The sequence below is a fragment of the Melospiza melodia genome, chromosome 16 (assembly GCF_035770615.1).
Source record: "Melospiza melodia melodia isolate bMelMel2 chromosome 16, bMelMel2.pri, whole genome shotgun sequence".
Classification (NCBI taxonomy): Eukaryota; Metazoa; Chordata; class Aves; order Passeriformes; family Passerellidae; genus Melospiza; species Melospiza melodia.
Window position 1 is genome coordinate 3,662,109 of NC_086209.1, and position 14,575 is coordinate 3,676,683.

A 14,575-nucleotide genomic window follows, 5' to 3' on the forward strand; every position below is an offset into this window, starting at 1 on the left:
ATGGAATACTACTCCTATGAGGAAAGGTTGAGAGAACTGGGATTGTTCAGTCTGGAAAAATGTAGGCTTTGTGGCCTTCCAGTACCTGGAGGGAACCTACTAGAAAGAGGGAGAAAGACTATTGACAAGGGCCTAGAGTGACAGGACAAGGGGGAATGGACGCAAACTGAAAGAGAGTAGGTTGAGATTAGGTTTTAGGAAGGAAAAAATCTTCCCTGTGAGGGTGCTGAGGCCCTGGCACAGGGTTCCCAGAGCAGCTGTGGCTGGCCCTGGGTCCCTGGCAGTGCCCGAGGCTGGGTTGAACACTGGGGCTTGGAGCAGCCTGGGATAGCGGAAGGTGTCCCTGCCCACGGCAGGGTGTGGCATGAAATTATATTTAAGGTCCCTCCCAACTCAAACCACTCTGTGATGCTACTAAACCATGCTGCGGCAAGGTGTATCCCTTCAAACAGTTGTTTTGTCCCCACTTGTCTTGAGAAGTATTTATGTAGGTCACTTAAAAATATCCCGGGTTTTGTCTCGTCCTTTACAGTCGACGCGTGGCCTCCCCAGGCCTATGGCTCAGCCGTGAAGCGCCTGCCCTTCATGTGGAGGATTCGCACCAGCCGACACACGTTTGGACACCATTTATGGGTGATTTTCCCTCAGATAAGGTGCAGAACGGTTAATTCGGTACTCAGAGACAGGACCCCGCACTCTACCGGCGCCCTCAGGAAGCGGCGGCTGCGTGTGGGACGTGACCGGGGCCGGCGCCGCAGCCCCGCCCCCGTGAGGCGGGATGCCCGCTGACTGACAGGAGGTTTGTCCAATAAAAATGCAGCGAGAACAGCACTGACCAATCGCTGGCGGGAGGGGCGGGGCCAAATGCGCTGGGTGGTGGCGGCGCGGGCGGCGCTGCGGCAGAACGCGGAGGCGGCGAAGCGGAGCGGGTTGAGCGGGACGGTGTGCTTGCGGCGGGTAGCAAACATGTCTCTCTCCAACAAACTCACCCTGGACAAGGTGGACGTGAAGGGAAAGCGCGTCGTCATGAGGTGAGGCGTTGCGGGAGGAATGTGCGTCGCCTGAGGGCCGCCCTGCTCTATGCTCCACGCTGGGGCCGGGTCGGTGCCCCCCGGTAGCAGCCCCTTGCCCGAGCCTGGCGCATGTCGATTTGTGCAGCTTTAATTTCATTATTTTTCGCTCGCTGGGTGTTGGAGAGGCTCCTGCATCATCGTGGAGCCGGCCCGGCTCCCCTGCGGGTACGTGGCGGCCGGGCAGGGTGTAAATCCCGGCCCTGGATCACCCCGCTCCCTCGCACGTGTGTCGGCCACAGGAGGCTGCAGGGCAAATCCAGCCAGCCTGCCGTGCTTTTATCCCAGAGAACTACCCCCAAAAAAGCTTATTTCCCAGTAATTTTTTTTCCTTAATGTAAATTTAAAAAGCGCTGCAATAAAAAAGTGAAGTACGGCTCTGCTCAGCTGTCCAAATACCAATAATAATTAATTTCTTAGCAGGAATCGAATTATAGAATCACAGAATGACCTGGGTTGGGAGGGACCTTAAAGCCCATCTGTTTCCATCCCCATGCCAAGGGCACGAGCACCTTTTGCTAGACCAGGTTGCTCCAAACCTCTTCTAGCCTGGCCTTGGACACTTCCAGGGCTGGGGCATCACCGCAGGGTTTCAGCACATCCTAGTCTGAAACCCTAAAATAGGCAGTCACTCCTTATTTATAAAGCATCAGTGCCTGAACGCCTCATGTTAAAATTGTTGCCAAGTCCTGGGAGATAAGGGCACGAAGGTACATCGTGATACGTCCTGCTCGAAATACTTTAATTATGGGGTAGTTTGTTCAAGGTCACTATAACGTGGTTACCGTGTGTGTGTTATCTGCTCTGTGAGTAGGCAGGGATAGGAAAAATATAGCTCCTGTTAGTCACAGTCTGACAGACAACTTGCTCTTTTTACCCCTTGTTTCTTCAACCTTGTTTTGAACTAGTTCCCTAATTTGATTATCGGAAACCAGCCCATGTAGCAAGTACCGAAGAAGCTCGCTCCGGATTTCCGTGCACTTTTTAAGTCTGATACAACAAAAGATCTCTGTGTAGAAATCTGTACCTGACTTTTTTTTTTTTGCCATCTGACTGGTTTTTTTCCATTTCTGAGTCATGTTACAGAGAGCAGCCGTGCATTGGCAGGCGGTGGGCTGGGTTTGCCCGCTCAAAATCTCCGTTAATTAATGCTAATTAATTAATTTTGCTGTTCCGTGAGGGGCTACCCAAACCCAGCAGGTGAGCTGCCGGGCTCAGTGTCTCCTGGAACGAGTCACCACGTGCTCTCAGTAGTACTAAAATCGATACCTCTGCTTTTTCTCCTCATGTTCATGGTAATTTCGGCTTACTCACATCCTGCTTAGTTTCGGGGCCCAGTGCCGAAGCTTCAGGAAAAGTTGAGAATGGGGAGGAGAGAGGGCTCAGGGAGCTCAGATTTCAATGGTAGGGGGGAAGAAGGCTGAGCTGGACCTTTCTTTTGTAGTTTTGATGGCTCTGTAAAGAAAACTGTCCTTTTATTGTCTCCTTTTAGGATAATGCTTTTCTTTGCCCCTTCTAGAACTCGACCACGGTGCTGTGGGCTGCCAGTTCAATTTCTTTCTGCTCAGCTACTCCTGTTTTGCTGGCAGCTTTTGTCCTTTCTTCCAGTTTGTTTCACGTGCTGAGGGGGCTGCGGGGGGATTCATTCACTCAGCTTGCTGAACGCAGTGTTTTTAATGTAGAGAAGGATGAAGGATGCCCGCTGTGCTCTCTGCTCCGGCCATGGGTGTTCCCTCCCGTGGCTCTGTGAGCGATTTCTGCCTCCGCGGTTACGCAACGCAGCTTCCTGCACATGGGCACAGCGATGCCAGGCCCTGAAACTCCTCCCTGCCGCAGCTCCAGCTGGCACGGCTCGGGAAGTCACCTCAAGATCCAAGTCAGGTCTTCCAGGGAGAATGTGATAAGCCACAGCAGGGAGATTAGAGCTGCAGAGGACAGAAGTTAAAGCTTCCTTCAATGCCTGCTGGCCACAGTAGTCCAGCCAAGTATTTCTGAAGCCTCATTTGAGGACACAAGGTCACTAGTCGTTCATTTCCTTTCCTTTGGATGTTCCTCGTTGGGGTCTGAAATCATATTGTTTAAAAATGAAAAGTTGTATCTGGGTTTATTTCCTGCTCAGCATTACTGCTGCTCTGGTCCTGAGCGTTAGGATGTGTTGGTGGCCCAGCTTTCCTGAGTTACTCTAGCATTTGTGATGTTATCACAAGCAGAAATGGCTGATAACACATTGATTTCAGAACAGAACTTGTCTACAGGCCATAGGTGAACATCTAACTCTAATTGTAACACTGCTTTTCTAGCCAACACCTTTACTGGCAGGTTCCTTCACTCATTTGTTGAATATTTAAAACTAATTCTACAGATTCATTACTTATTTAATGTTTAATTTTGCTTCTGATTTTTTTTTTTTTAGGGTTGACTTCAATGTTCCAATGAAGGATCACAAAATAACCAACAATCAGAGGTGAGCTGTAATTTCCATCCCAAATGGAGGTTCTGCTGTGTCTGACTTCACCCCAGTACCTGGAACATTACCATGATTAAGCTGTCACTGTTCAAACCAGAATATTAAAGGAGTCAGAGAAAGTCCAACAATTTTTAATTAAACCCCCTGCAGTTGCTAGCAAACTACACTTAAATACAAAGGTGATACCTACTGTGGCTGCTGTGGAAAGCATATGGAAAAAATATGTTATTTTAGAGATTAACTTAAATTTCTTAAATTGGCTGTGGCCATTTCACAGCCACATCCCTTAGGCTGTGTGTGAAAGTTGTCTCTCTTACTATCCAGAAGTCTCTGTGCCTCCTGCTTACCCTGGGGCTGTGGTAACTTGTTGTCTTTGTTAGAGTAATTGTTGCTGTGCAGCACACAAAACCCTGGAGTTTACAAACAGTGATGCCAGCTGTCTTGCCCTGCTTGTGTGCCACTTGTAGGAGGTGCCAGCTTTGCTCACCACAATATTCTCACTGCTCATCATTTCTCTACTGGTGCAGGATCCCAGAGTAACCCAGGGAGCCTGGTACTGTTCAGCTGTGTCCTGGCATTTCTTAGCTGAGCAATCAGCAGAACTTAGATTACAAAATGCATTTTAATTCCATGTCCATGGAAGATAACAGTGAAATGTATGAAAACAGGCTGGGATGGAGAATTTTCTTTAAAAGAAAACATGGAGAATGTTCTGCTCTTGTGCTCTGTTTCTTTTGCCATTTTCGAGGGACAGCTCCTGGGGCTCGTGTGTAAGTGGTACTAATCTGCTTGCCTGGTAAACTCTAATTGATTCCTTATTAATTAGCTGTTGTGTGCTGTTGCAGAATCAAGGCAGCTGTTCCTACCATCAAGCACTGCCTGGACCATGGGGCCAAGTCCGTGGTTCTCATGAGCCACCTGGGTCGCCCGGATGGTGTCCCCATGCCTGACAAGTTCTCCCTGGCCCCAGTAGCTGTGGAGCTGAAGGCACTCCTGGGCAGGTAAAGTGCAAAAGCAGCCTGGTGTGCACCAGACCCTCCCTGCTGGGGGACCTGGATGTTTTTCTTTCCACCAGGAAGCCACTGGTGAGGTTACAGTGTGTGGCTTGTGTTTGCAGGGAGGTGTTGTTCCTGAAGGATTGTGTTGGTGCTGAGGTGGAGAACGCCTGTGCCAATCCTGCTGCTGGCTCAGTCATCCTGCTGGAGAACCTCAGGTTCCACGTTGAAGAGGAAGGCAAAGGCAAAGATGCTTCAGGGAACAAGGTGAAACTTCATGTGTGCCTGCTCTGGTCTTTCCTGCTGTTTGTGCAGACTGACAAGGAGCCAGCAGCCTCTCTAACACACTGATTGTGAACCTGCTCTTAACAGGATGTCAGAGATCTGTAGTTCACTGTGTCCCACTGTTGTGCAAAAGCTTTGAGTGGAGTGCAGTGAATTTCCAAGATGGAACAGCTCAAGTGGAAGGCTATAGATGACTCTGTCAAAGAAGGAGAAATAAACTAGAGCTGTGCAAGAAACTGCTGCTTGTTAGGCTTCAGTATTGGATGTCTAAAATTTGGAGACAATTTGTTGCCCCCAGGCCCATAAGAATGATACTTCCTTTTTGGGTTACATGACTAATATTTCTGCAGCACAGGGCTTATCAAACCCCTAAGCCTGTGTGCTCTTCAGAGTAGTTCTCTGGAAGCAGGCTGCCTTGCACCTCTGACATTTTGCTGAAGGTCAGCAGAGTGCTTGCTCCAGACAGCTGCTTTTCTTAGCGATGGTGACCCCGCTGGCTCACAGAGATCCTGTGCTTGGAGGGAATGCTGACATGGAGTGTGCCCTTTATGGGCTGACACAGGACTCCTGCAGCTTAGGAACACAGCACAGAGTTGGTGAGCCTGTGCACATGGCAGGGGGAAATTGAGCAAATCTGGATTTATTCACTGCTAGAACTGTGTGCCACTGCAGGTATTGTGGCAGGGAGAAGAGTGGGGCAAGAATTTCATTTTCTCTGGGAGACAGTCCCTCGGTTTTGTGTGTTTCTGTAATTCCCAGGTGATTTAGCTGGGTGTGTGCATATGGAAGCACACACTGCACTGAGCACAACAGGGGAGGGGTGCCAGTGTCAGAGCTGCCTCTCCTAGCAGAGGTGAAAGTCAGTGCTATGGAAACAGTGATGCAATACAGGGTTGCTGACTGCTGCTTGAACTGTGTTTTTCCAAAGTAGATGCAGTGGTGGTGGTTCCTTCTGTCAGAGCCTCTTGTGTTCTGCTCACAGATGGAGCTGGTTCCAACTGGAGCACTTAGTCTCTGTGCAGCCAGAGTGAGGAGAAGTTGGCAGCATTGTTGCAGAATCTCTGTGGTCCCTTGCACTTGTCTCCTGCACAGTCTCTGCTAAAAAGGGCCCCAAAGCTGTGTTGAGCCCTGCTGCCATCTCTTGGAGTGCCTTCCTGCCACTGTCCCTGTGGTGTCACATCTGGTGCTGGCAGAGGCCTCCCTGGGTGCTGAGCTGACTGAGCAGAGCCCTTGGGAGGGGTGGCCTGGCTCCAGTCTGGGCTGTTCCTGCACCAAGGGGCTGCCAGCTGCCCCTGAGCACTCACCTGCTGCTTGTGGGCTCTGCTGTCTCCTCATGCTGGGAGGGAGAGCTGGACTGCAAAAGCCATCCTGTGAGGATTTGGTAGGATGCTTGGAGTAGTCTTTTCACAGAAATACACCTGTCCTTACCCACTACATACTGCACTTATCTGCATTTCCAGCACTGGCTGCTTTCACTGTGGCCTGTTACAGTGTGCAAGCCTTTTATCAGACTGTTCATTGGTTAATCCTCAGTGCAGTTGCTAAATCAGTCCTTCAGGAGCTCAGCCTTTTACTTGTATCTCTTGGAGATGATGCTTGCTTTGTTCAGTGAGTGAGCATGAATTTGTTTAGCCTGATCCCTGCCTTGTCTCTCCACACCCTTCCTGTGCTACCTGTGTTCACCACACAACACTGGAACTCTGTTGGAGAGAGACTGGAAGGTTTGTGGTGCTGCAGTTCAGAAGTGGGAACAGTTTCAGCAATAGCAGTCTAGGGGAGTTTAAAGTGGAATTTAAACCATTTAAACTTTGTTGCTTCTGCTGGACTGGAAAAAAGCAAATGAAGAGAGTGACCCACTGGATGGGCTGATGAGTTCCTCAAACTGACCTTTGCTTTGGATTTCAGTCAAATAGCTGACTTTGAGTTCAGATTCAGAGTCAAAGTCTCAGGGTACAAACTTGTCCTTCTTTCTCTTTTTAGATCAAGGCTGAGCCTGCAAAAGTGGAGGCTTTCAGAGCCTCTCTTTCCAAACTGGGAGATGTCTATGTCAACGATGCTTTTGGCACTGCACACCGAGCTCACAGGTGAGTCCCATTTCCCTTCCCCAGGCAGAACTGCAGAACAGTGTCTGCTGTGGAAACACATCAAATACTGCCCCTGAGGAGTTGTAACTTGCTTTTGGGCTCACCCCACTGTCATTGTGCTGTGTTTGTTCCTCAGTAGTGGATTTACTGGAGGAGGTTGTCATCAGTGTATGCTGTTTCAGGTTTGTCTCTTGAAATGAGATCTTAAGACTTTTTTTTAGACTTTGAAGATCTAATGATTACTTAGGGCTTGTATTAATTGTCCTGCAAACACAACAGCCCTTTTTCTAAAATACTAATCTCTCCAGAGTTATTATTTTCATGGAGTGTGTTTGGATATGTGTACTTGCAGACTGTAGTCCTCTTGGAAGAAGAAATCCCTGCTCTTGGGAATTCTTAATTGTCCTCTTGTTTGTTGGATCACTAGTTGAGATGATAAATGTCTTGCAAATCAATATTTCTGTGCAGAACCAATGTCAGAAGTGAGGCATGCACAGCTGTCTTATCAGGCTAGGAAAACAAAGCCCCTGTGTGTGTTTTCATGCAGGTCCTAGCTGTTCTCATTGCTGCAGCTGACTAAAGGGTTGGCTTTGTAATGCTGTGAAAAAGGAAATTTTTCCTTTCCTCACTTTTTACTTTAATTCTGCAGCTCCATGGTTGGTGTTAATCTGCCTCAGAAGGCTGCTGGCTTCCTCATGAAGAAAGAACTGGATTATTTTGCCAAGGCCTTGGAGAGTCCAGAGAGACCCTTCTTGGCAATTCTTGGAGGGTAAGGCTCAAGAACATTGTGACACTATTTCTCTAACTGCCCTAACAAATGACATGTTATTCAAGCAAGTGCTTTCCTTTCTAGTGTACCTGCAGTTCAGATTAGTAGCTGACTCCTGAGATATGAGATGTGGATTAGAGAGGAGCTAACTGATACATCTGCTCCTGTGATGATACAATCTGACAGTTCATTGTTGTTCCCCAAATCAAGACAGTCCCCAGCAGTTTTTTGCCCAGATGAGCCAGCAGAGCAGTTGGAGCCATGAGGTGGCCCAGACATTGTCAGTGACCTTTCCCCCCAGTTCAGGGTACAGGAGTGCTCAGGCTCTGTAAATTGACATGACCTCTCATTATGCAACTGGGGCTGCATGGGCTCTGCTGGGCAGTCAGGGGAAATCAGGCTCTAAAGGGCTAATGAGGTTTATATTTAAATAGAAAAGAAGAAATGGAGGGCTGAATAATGCTCTAGGAAGTTGAATTTTAACGTTGGCCTGCTAACTTGCAAAATTCTCTTTTTGCCCATTTCAAACAATTCTTTTATTGGATCATTCTCTAGAACAGCCTTGACATACTAAAGTCACAATATTTATTATTAATTCTTTTTCCTTTTCTCTCTTACAGAGCCAAAGTTCAGGATAAGATCCAGCTGATCAATAACATGCTGGATAAGGTCAATGAGATGATCATTGGTGGTGGAATGGCATTCACCTTCCTCAAAGTGCTCAACAACATGGAGGTATGAGGAGAACAATTCCATGTCTGCTCCTAGTGGGAATGTGGTCTGAATGCCCCTTACATGTTCTGGGATTGAGCACAGGCTCTCTTGGCTCTCTGCAAGCGTAGGGAGCACTGAGAAATGACTTGACAATCCCTTTGCAAAACTCAGATTGCTCCTCTGTCTCTCCATGTGCTTTAAGAAAACAGTATTTCCAGAATTGCTGTCTGGGCAGTTTGAGTGCTGATGTTCTCTTCTGTCATGACCAGGAGCTAAACAAACACCTCTCTTACTTATTCCAAATGTTTCCTTTAGATTGGCAACTCTCTGTTTGATGAAGAGGGATCAAAAATTGTCAAGGACCTGATGGCCAAGGCAGAGAAGAATGGTGTGAAGATCACTCTGCCTGTTGACTTCATCACTGCTGACAAATTTGATGAGAATGCACAGACTGGGGAGGCCACAGTGGCTTCAGGCATTCCTGCTGGCTGGATGGTAGGTTTGAGTGGGACAGGGACTGACAGGGGCAGCAGTAAGGAATAGGATGGGTAGAACACCTCTTAAAGGAGTAGAAAGAGTAATTGTGAGCCTTGGCACATGTTCTGAGGGCAGTCAAGCTGTGTGGAGTTTGTTGGTTTAATGAAATTGAAGCCCTGTTGTTTGTTCTGAAATTTTAAGTCTAAAGTAGCTTCTGTGAGATTTGGATTAAAACAGCAAAATTCCTCTCTGAACATGCAGATCTGAATGCAGTAAAAATCCCTTTTATTTGACTGGAATTTAAGTAGGGTTGGCAAAGTTTTCTAAGGTTTCAAGAATCTGACATTGATTTAAAATTGACTTACTGGAAGATTAAGAAGTGTTAGGAAGGTAAATACCCCCCCAGACTCCACCCTCCTGCAGCAGCTGCTGGCAAATCTGTCTGTGAATGGAGAGAAATTCTTGTTTCTTGTCTGGGGTGAGGGGGAAGCTTCTGGCTGGGTGTGGGGGATTTGAGCTGGGGGTCAGCAGTGATGACTTCTCTCACTTCCCTTAGGGCCTGGACTGTGGCCCTGAGAGTGTGAAGAAGTTTGTTGAAGTTGTGGGAAGGGCCAAGCAAATCGTGTGGAATGGTCCAGTGGGAGTCTTTGAGTGGGACAAGTTTTCCAAAGGAACCAAAGCCCTGATGGACAAAGTGGTAGAAGTTACTGGAAAAGGCTGCATCACCATTATTGGTAAGTAGTTGTGTTCTTGTTCTTCTGTTTCTAAATGCATGGAGGAAGCTTGTGATGGCCAGCACTGTGATAAAAATACTGATCAAATTATTTTCCAGAAGTTCTCCTCTGTCCTTCAGTTGGACAAAATCTGTATTTCTTGTGTCTCATGGATTCTGTTTGTGCTACAGGTGGTGGAGATACAGCCACTTGCTGTGCTAAGTGGAACACTGAGGATAAAGTCAGCCATGTCAGCACAGGAGGTGGAGCCAGCCTGGAGCTGCTAGAGGGTAAATCCTCTTTTATCTTCATTTGTTTTAGTAAATAAGGAGTTCTGGGTGCTTTGCCATTAGCATTTATCAGGAAAGCACAACAACAGAGTGTCATGGTTTGATACTAACCTCTTCCACCAACCAAAACAACAACAACAAAAAAATCCCTTAAAAGTATTCTACTTTTAACCCCCTATATTCTCAAAAACATATCCATGTTCTCAGTAGCCACACCAAATACCAATATTCAAATCTCAACACTAATTAATTTAACCACAAACTCCCAAAAAACTCACTTCCTTATCAAACCAGGACACAGAGAAATGTCTTTTCTGTGCCACCATGTGGAGTTAGTTACATGTAGCTTTGGAGCTACAAGCTCCTCTTCTCCTGTTCTGTAGCTCTCACAGAGGAAGAGAGGAAGGAAAATGGAATATTCCTGCAGACAACACAGTGTGCTCCTCCCAGAAAGGAAAAATACTGGGATAGAAAACAAGAGTGGGCTGGATTTGGTCACTGATCCCTCAGGACGTGCCAGCCAGTTGAAAATGCCCGGTTTCTGATAGGGGAACCTCATCAGAACAGTCTGGAATTCTTGCCAAAAGCCTCTTCTTCCTGTTTGGCATTCCCTTGGGTTTGGGGAGCCCTCTAGTGCTCACCGACAAACCTGCACGAGGGTGCTTGGAATTCAAAATGGAGAGGATTGAAATGAAGGGATTCTTGTAACGAGTTCCATTGTTCTCGAAACGACTTTTCATTTCCTCTGGTAATTTGCCGTTTCCCAGTGTGTGTAAATTATCCAACGCTGTCAACTCCTCTGGAGAGGAGAAACTTCAATAAACTGCCTTGCAGCTGCTGTTTGCAGGAGCAAGATGGGAGACAGAGCTTTTGTTTCTGTTGCCTAGGGAGTGATGGGGAAGGGAAAGAATGCAGATGGCTCGAAGGAAATGCTGTGTATTCAAAAGCACAAACTTGTCTAAGTTTTGGCCCAAAATATGGGTTTGTGTGTGTGATCTTTTAAATGCAACGGAAGTCTGGCTAATTAGAAAAGCTTCTGAAGATGAAGAAAAGGAAAAAATCCCTGAAAACTCAGCAAACTAGTGAGTTGTGAACAGTGATACAATTCAGTCCTGCTGCACAGCTTGAGCATTAGAAGGTTGTTTTTCTGAGGAAAGGCAAAACCAGAGCGGTGTCTGTTCATTATTAAAGTAGGACAAAAAGCTAAAAATGTTTTAGAAAATGTTGTACTTTATTAATCTAGGCCCTTGTACTCAAAGTTGAGAATATTCTTTGATTCCATCAGTTGGAATGAAATGTGTAAATGTCTCAACCTGAGTGTTTTAGTTATTTAAAGACCTGAGACTCATAGGAGGCTTTTTCTCTTCATTCATTCTTAAAATTTCCATCACACTCCCCAGAATTCTATTTACATGCCACTAGGGATTTAAGAAAGTATGCAGCAACTCTTTAAATCCAATCAAAAATCTGTTTGCCATCAAATTTAATGGAAAAGGATGTTGGGTGTTTGGATCTGGCCCTGGCAGAGACTTGAACAGAAATGTGCCATTGCTGTTAATTGAGAGTTGGTGGCTGGGCTGTGTTTGGAATCTCTGCTGACATCTGGGTGGATTCACTGTGTGGAGCAGGTCCATGGAACCACCATGGTCAACTGTAGCTGTGGTATTTTCTGAAAAATCCCTTTGCCAGGATTTTTTTTCCCAAGAAGCCTCGGAGAAAAAGAAACACAATGATTATCTGCTGCTGTGGAATGCAACTGGTGCACTCTTGATTGGTCCATGCTGGTTGTTTCTAATTAATGGCCAATCATAGTCAGCTGGCTCAGTCTCTCAGAGTCATGAGCTTTTGTTATCATTCCTTTCTATTCCTTGCAAGCCTTCTGATGAAATCCTTTCTTCTATTCTTTTAGTATAGTTTTAATACAATATATATCATAAAATAATAAATCAGCCTTCTGAAACATGGAAGAGATGAGGATCTGACTCTCTTCCTGAGACCCCTGTGAACACCACCACAGTCAATGTGGAGCCAAACTCTTCTGTTTTCCACCTATAATTCCTGATTCACTTTTTAACATTGCATCTCTTTGAATGCTGCAAAGTTGCTTGAGAGGTCCCTAACCCTGCTGCTGTGTTTTCTGTGTCCCCAGGTAAGGTTCTCCCTGGTGTGGATGCCTTGAGCAATGTGTAGAGAGCAGAGCCCCAGCCTGGTCCCGTGCACAGCCCCTGAGATCCAGCACTTCAGCGCTTCCGTGTTCCAGCTCTGCCAGAGGCACATCCCAGAATGTAAACCAGAACGGGGCCTGGGAGCAGGAGGGAGCAGCAGAGAGCAGAGATTTTCCTGACTGCAGTTTACATGATGTGGGTTTGTCCACTGTTACCCCACTTGAATTAACGTAGTTGAAGCTGTTGTTGTGAATTTAGAGTGTATATATTTATATTTTGCCTTTTCAAAGAGATTAATCCCTGTTAGACATATATCTCAGAAAGGAGTGCACTGTCCAGCTTCCATCCTAAAGGCATTTTCATCACTTGACACGGTTCAGAAACCAGAGGGACTCCAGTTTTTTGGAGGTTGGTTGTAATAGCTGCTGAATAAACATATTTCAAGTGCTCCCAGTTTGTATGTTGTCCTTATTTCAGATTTTTAGAATGGTCTGCATTAAAATACCTTCTAGCATCTGGGATCTGAGCTATTTCTCCTATTTCCTCTTTGTTTCTAAATCTCCTTTTGTGTTTGTCTAGTGGTTCTATAAGCACCCAGTCATCATCAAAGTGAACTTGGTAAGGAAGTAAATTGCCAAAGATGTGCTGTTATGTTAAAACTTAATGCCCCTCTTAAAAAAGTAAGATGAGAATTTGAATGTGCAAGTAAGAAAAATGCAAGTTCAGCTGCTTGTCATTTAGAGAACTTGCCTCATAGTGGGCAACTAATGTATTTAATGTCAATCCAAGGGGAATTTTGAAGACTGAGACAGGTACAAATGAAGTCCCTGGCAAACAGAATTGTGCCTCTGTTCCAGTTTGTGGTCCTACAAGCACTGAAAGCAGCATGGTGAAACTGCCCAGTTGGACACTGAGGTTTGTGTGTGGCTTCAGCACGTGGCAGAATTGCAGGTACTGTCAGTGGAGGCCCAGCAAGGTGCTTCCAGTGCCTGGAGCTGGATTTCCTCATGGGCTGCCCTGTGCTGGCTCCTGTGCTCACTGCAGGGCCCAAATGTGGGCACAAAACCAAACCTGGGACTTGTCCAGCCTCAGCTTTGGGTTATGGCAGCAGTCACAGCCCTGCTCTGAGGAGAGGCCCTGCTCCAGCTGAACTGCTGCTGCATCTTCCTGCTGGATCCAGGAAGGGTGAGTGGTGTGGGGCAGCCAGGGCCTGCTCTGATTCCCAGTGGTGCTCCCAGGAGGTTCTGCACAGCACAAAGCATTGAGGATGAAACCATGGAGGGAATCCCTGAGGTAAGCAACAAGTCACAACACAGATTCTGCTTTTCAGTTAATTTCTATATATGAAATACTACCAAAACAAAATGAAAGTGTGTGTTAGAACACAGACACTGCCAAATTTTACCTGGTCATGAGGGAGTGTGAATGAAAACTCAGCAATGCTGAAGTGTGGTAAAGCTGCCGTGAAATATTTAGCTGTTACAGTTTAAAGCTAAAAGTGACTTATTGCAAAGACAGTAGAAATAATGCAAATTACTGCAGCACTGTTGTCTCCTTCTCCTCTTCCTCCCCTCCTTTGTAACTCTCCCAAGCATTGTCTGATGGCACATGAATGATGCACATTTTTGCTGTGCTGTGCTCATGTTTTCCAGGCAGGGGTGCAGACCTCCAACAGCTGCAGGAACGAGGCAAAGAAAGGAGGGGGCTTGTCAGCCACAAAAAGAGCATGGATTTTGGAAATCCAGTACTACAAAAACAAACATTCCACCGTGTCTTGTAACAGATCCTTGTTGTCTGGCTCTGCCAAACAAGACCTCGTGACAGCACAGCCCATTTTTGTGTCACTCTTGTGCCCCTGTGCTGCTGGACTCCCATGGAGCAATAACAGCCTTTCCCCCAGCCCTCCTTTCTGGGTGTTTACAGTGGAAGGTTGGTGTGTGGCCACTACCTCTGCTGGCTTTTTCCTCTCTCCATCAAAAGCAACAAAACAAAGCTATCTGTAATTAAATACAGCAAGCAGTACTAATGCTCTGTACACACAGATGTCTCTGCTTAAAACCATTTTTCCACCTGAATTTGGATGCTTCCTACTCCCATCTCTAAAATATCCTTTTGTTTCCATATGGCTTGTTTTGTGTACTGTGTTGAACACAGGAAACATGGCACAGCAGGGCCAGAGAGATACTCAGCTTTAAATAAAAATAAATTGTAGATAAAAATGGAGGAAGCATGTAAACATGAGACCATATGAACTGAACCCTTGATGGCCAGCAGCTGAGTATTTCACTGACAGACTTTCCAGGGCCTTTCTTTAAGTTTTGCCTGCTAATACTTCTTTGACAGGTTGGCTTTTTACATTTTTATTGCTTTTGTTGAGTTTCCGGGGTGAGGAATGGTCCCTGTCAGAAACATGGTGGAAGAAAGTTTAGAAGCAAAGCTGTTGCAGAAAGCTCATGATGTGATGGAGGTAATAGATACAGCAGGTTTAGGGGGCTGATACTAAGAGCCAGGTAAAATAAAAAGTAAAGAACTTTGGCCACACCTAT

The 14,575-nt window shown here is 46.3% G+C and overlaps 1 protein-coding gene across 1 annotated transcript; it reads left to right on the plus strand.

The window, feature by feature from the left end:
* Positions 1–906: 906 nt before the first annotated feature.
* On the plus strand, positions 907–12,482 carry PGK1 (phosphoglycerate kinase 1). The gene is made up of 11 exons (XM_063170338.1): positions 907–1,031; positions 3,484–3,534; positions 4,383–4,538; positions 4,655–4,799; positions 6,798–6,901; positions 7,551–7,670; positions 8,291–8,405; positions 8,700–8,879; positions 9,418–9,595; positions 9,766–9,864; positions 12,014–12,482. Exons 1-11 carry the CDS (start codon positions 967–969, stop codon positions 12,052–12,054), a joined length of 1,254 nt encoding a protein of 417 aa, XP_063026408.1. The 5' UTR covers positions 907–966; the 3' UTR covers positions 12,055–12,482.
* Positions 12,483–14,575: the final 2,093 nt, after the last annotated feature.

Excerpts from the sequence above, each read along its gene's own strand:
- PGK1 (XM_063170338.1), top strand. The coding sequence starts at position 967 with ATGTCTCTCTCCAACAAACTCACCCTGGACAAGGTGGACGTGAAGGGA. Across the intron at positions 3,535-4,382 it reads AAAATAACCAACAATCAGAG|AATCAAGGCAGCTGTTCCTA; the intron begins GTGAGCTGTAAT and ends GTGCTGTTGCAG. Across the intron at positions 4,539-4,654 it reads CTGAAGGCACTCCTGGGCAG|GGAGGTGTTGTTCCTGAAGG; the intron begins GTAAAGTGCAAA and ends TTGTGTTTGCAG.